At 45.2% G+C, this 4,258-nt stretch overlaps 1 protein-coding gene across 1 annotated transcript; it reads right to left on the reverse strand.

The window, feature by feature from the left end:
• Positions 1-682: 682 nt before the first annotated feature.
• LOC141719702 (uncharacterized) lies at positions 683-2,446 on the reverse strand. Its single transcript, XM_074522075.1, has one exon. It carries the CDS (start codon positions 2,444-2,446, stop codon positions 683-685), a length of 1,764 nt encoding a protein of 587 aa, XP_074378176.1.
• Between the last annotated feature and the right edge of the window lie 1,812 nt (positions 2,447-4,258).

Raw genomic sequence — 4,258 nt, forward strand, 5'->3', positions numbered from 1 at the left:
AGAATTACAAGATATTGCTTATGTACAGTTAATCAACCTATTCTGCATATCTAGTTAAAGTCAACATGACTTATATGCTACTACAGATTCTATACAAAGGTGCATACATCACTGTGCTACAAACTTATTATTACATAAGCTACTCACTCGATGGATAATAAGTTAATCATCCGCCGGGACTATAATGAGTTATCCGTCGGGAATAAAACTCTTATCCATCGAGTGCTACATAATTTCACTAAGTAAAATCTACTTAGACATTTTGTTTAAGTGATCATCAAGTACACAACATATTCACAACACTCATATCCTGTCGTGGCGTCTATCAGTTGGTCGATGATGGGCAAGGGATAGTGATCCTTCGGGCACGCTTTATTGAGATCCGTATAATTCACGCACATCCTCCACTTCCCATTCGACTTCTTAACGACCACCACGTTGGCTAGCTAGTCGGAATATTCAATTTCTTCGATAAATTTAGTTTCCAACAATATTTCCACTTCGGCCTCTATGACCTTCTGTCGTTCGACTGCAAATGTCCTCTTCCTCTGCTTCACCGGTTTGGCCTCAGGCTGCACATTTAAGCAGTGCTTTGCCGTCTTGGGATCCAATCCGTGCATGTCTTCTGACCCCCAGGAGAACACGTCATGGTATTGCCGAATGACAGCTATTACCTTCGACTTCATATCTGCCCCCATATTTTTTCAATCCGAACCATCTTTCTCGAATGGCCTGCGTACAATTTCACTTCTTCGGTTTCCGCGGCGGGTTCGGCAATCGGGCTCGAGAGGTCGGCCCCAAATTTTTCCAACTCAATGTTCAATGTTTCTCGGCTTCCGCTGGGCTCAAACTCAGCCCGCTTTCTCTTTCCAGTTCCGTCTGGCCCCTCGTACTCCTGATCCTTCTCGAGATCCTCCAGCATTATGATTCGGGCGGTTTTCTGATCGCCTCTCATTTCTCCTACCCCTTTCTTAGTTGGGAACTTGAGCTTAAGATGGGGTATAGACTCCACCGCTTCAAAGGTCGACAAGAACGGCCTGCCAAATATTGCATTGTACGGGCTTTCGATCCGAACTACGTAGAACTTCACTGGCTTCTCGACAATATATGGCAATTTGCCTAGGAGGACTGGTAGAGTAATTGTTCCTTCAAACTGAATGGGATGCCCTCCAATGGCATAAAGGGTAGCCTCGTTGCAGGGCTCTAATTGCTCTCCAGCCAAGTTCATCATGCCATTAGTTTTGTGGAATAGTATGTTGGCCGAGCTGCCTGTATCCACCATTACCTTCCATATCTTATTTTGCCCGATGATAGGATTGATGATTAGAGGGTCCTCGTGCGGGCGAATGACATCCTCATAGTCTTCAGTGCTAAAGGTCATGGGCATATGGGGCTTCGCCTGTCCGAACTGATATAGATTGTACACTTGTCGCGCATATTTCTTCTTTGCTGTCTTACTATCCTTATCCAGAATGCTGCCCCCAGATATAGTTTTTACTTTGCCCCTTATCCTGTCCCTTCGTTCCGGCTCTTCGGCCTCTATTTCCTCCTCCTGATTCTCCTTCGGCCCAAGCCTATCTCTCAGATCTCGGACGAATTGATTAAGTTCGCCGTCTTTGATCATACGTTCAATGAGCTTTTTGAGGTGGTAGCACTCATCGGTGTTATGCCCCTTGTCCCTGTGATAGTCGCAATATTTATCGGGGTTCGTCTTGTGGTTTGGGACCTTCATTTTGGCGGGACGGACGAATCCTGGTTTGCCCTTAATCTCATAAAGAATCTTGGAGATTGGCGCATTCAATGGGGTGAATACGGCCGAATCTCTATCTCGCCATCGTTCGGCCCCATAATCCGATTCTTTCCTTCCTTTTTTTCTACTATCCCTTCGGTCGACACCTGATCTTGAGCCTTCATATCTGCCGGCTCGCTTTGATCGGTCATCCCTTCTTGAATCCTTATACCCCCCAATACTTTCCATCTTTCGGCGAATGTTCTCGCCTCTCACATATATATCATTCAGGGATTTCGGAGGGAAATCGTAAAGAGATGAGCGAAGCTTCTTACCTTTATAGGGGTCCAGCTCCGCCGTTAGGAAGCCCATCGCCTTGATTTTGTCCAGATTAGTGACCATCCCAGCTTCTTCCTTGAACCGAGCGAGATAATCCCCCATCTCTTCGTTCGCCCTTTGTCTGCAGTGGACCAGGGCTTCAGTATCCTTCGCCTTTCGGCACATGTGCGAGTAGTACTTCAAAAATTTCCTCTTCAACTGCTCGTAGGACCCAATGGACCTGGGCTTGAGGGACTTGTACCACATTGAAGTCGACCCTTTGAGATAAGTCTTGAAAATTTTGCACAACATAATATCATTGTGACCCATCCCAACCATCAGGAGCTCGTATTTTTCGCAGTGGTCATCGGGGTCTCCTTTTCCATTGAACTCGCTCATCTTAGGGAATTGCCTTTCTTCGCTTGGGGGGGGGGTCGATATTCGCTCATCTTAGGGCCTTCTCTAGGAGATTGAGCCTGAGGCTGGATCCATCGGGTTCCTCATCCGAATCAGAAGAAAAGGGTTGCTTGGTCCTTTTCCTCCGGGGATGCGAATCAGAGTCTGACTCATCTTCTTCGTCATGCACCCGACGTTCCCTTCTATCCTTATTCGTTCTTCCATGCTTATCGGCCCGCATTGCTTCGCGCAAGGCTTGTTCTTGCAGTTCAATCTCCTCCCTTTGGAGCTGTAGGGCCTTTAGCCGGAGCGCATCAGCCTCTCTTTTCTTCGCTCGCGCTTCCGCTTCTTTGTCAACTTGATCAGTTTTGGCTTTGCCCTTCTCCGCGGCCTTTTCTGCCCGGATCTTTAGGAGTAAGGCATCTTCTTCAGGAGGCAATGTGATGATCCCGTCCTCGTCCACTAGGGAGGATGGTTGTCCTTTGTCGGTAAAACTAGGCGACGGTGAATGTTCGTGAATTGTTTCTGTCATGTTCTCGGTCTCAGCTTGTGACTCTCGTTTTCCCACAGACGGCGCCACATGTTACGCCCAGATTCCTTCGGGAGCTTGAACTGGCTTCGGTACCTTGAAGGTGGCTTCGGCTGATACCTGAAAGTGAAGAGAATGCGAGGGTTTGTACCCCCGATTCACCTCCGGTGTGAGAATCAGAATCTGGTTGTAAGGGTGTGGTAATAATACAAGAAAAGTAGAGTGTATGCGAGAATGTGTGTATCTTTTGTCTTACTTTACAAGAGTTTTTATACCCAAGGCTCATCCGTTACTCATTATTGAGGAGGGAGTGAAAATGGGGCATTATGTCCCTTGTTTTTTCCAACGGTCTGGAAGAAGAGTGAGCCTTAGCCTGGGACTTCCGAGGGTCTTCGTCTCGCGGGCCTGAAGATCCTTCGGCCCAGTAGCTCCCAGTAGCTTAATCTCATATTGTGCCTTCGTTCAATGGGCCCTGTTGGGCCTATAACCAACGATGTGTGGGAGAGGGACATGAGGTGTCATCTTTTTCAAGATTTAGGTGATGACTAAGGCCTCGACAACTTAACACGTGTCCAACAACTTTCTATCTTGTTGAGCCGAAGGCAAAGCGGTGTGGCATGTTTGTACTGAAGGTGAAGTCTCCGGATGGGGACATGGGGTGGTATGGCTGTAGGCCAGTAAATCTGTAGTCCATCAATTTTTTTTTTCAACTTGAACGACCTTTCGAAATTACCTGAAACTTATTTCAGGTCATGACTAGCTCACCAAAGAAAATTACTGATATTTTGAGTTTTTTTTTTTAATTTCAGATAGAATTCTGATTCCCCTCTATATATAGGTAAAAGTGCATCTTAAGCCGCATATGCTGCGTTGTGGTTTACCCATTCAAATGGGTAAACAGTAAGTTTAGTATTTGATAATAGCCTTGTAAATAGTAAGAAATGAAATATCACAATTTGCATCAGATTATGCAGATTAACTCATTCTAACATGACAAGCAAGTTGATTTCTAATTATTAAACGAAAAGTGTCACAATTTGCATACATTATACAAACCAACCAATTCTAACATGACAAGGGCGTCGATTTCTAACTGTTATTATTTTTCTTAAAGAAAGGAATACCTTGTTGATGAGTTAGCATGGTTTGCCATTACTTTCTTTTCTTTAACTAAGTCAAGTAATTAGTGCATATTTGGCGTTGTTTCATTTCCTCGTAAATAGGCCAAATGGCCATTTTAAATTTGGGAGAACCGTTTCGAAGACTTAAAAAAATATCATATATGG

This window comes from Apium graveolens, chromosome 4 (genome assembly GCF_009905375.1).
Source record: "Apium graveolens cultivar Ventura chromosome 4, ASM990537v1, whole genome shotgun sequence".
NCBI classification, from domain to species: Eukaryota; Viridiplantae; Streptophyta; class Magnoliopsida; order Apiales; family Apiaceae; genus Apium; species Apium graveolens.

Excerpts from the sequence above, each read along its gene's own strand:
- LOC141719702 (XM_074522075.1), bottom strand. The coding sequence starts at position 2,446 with ATGAGCGAGTTCAATGGAAAAGGAGACCCCGATGACCACTGCGAAAAA.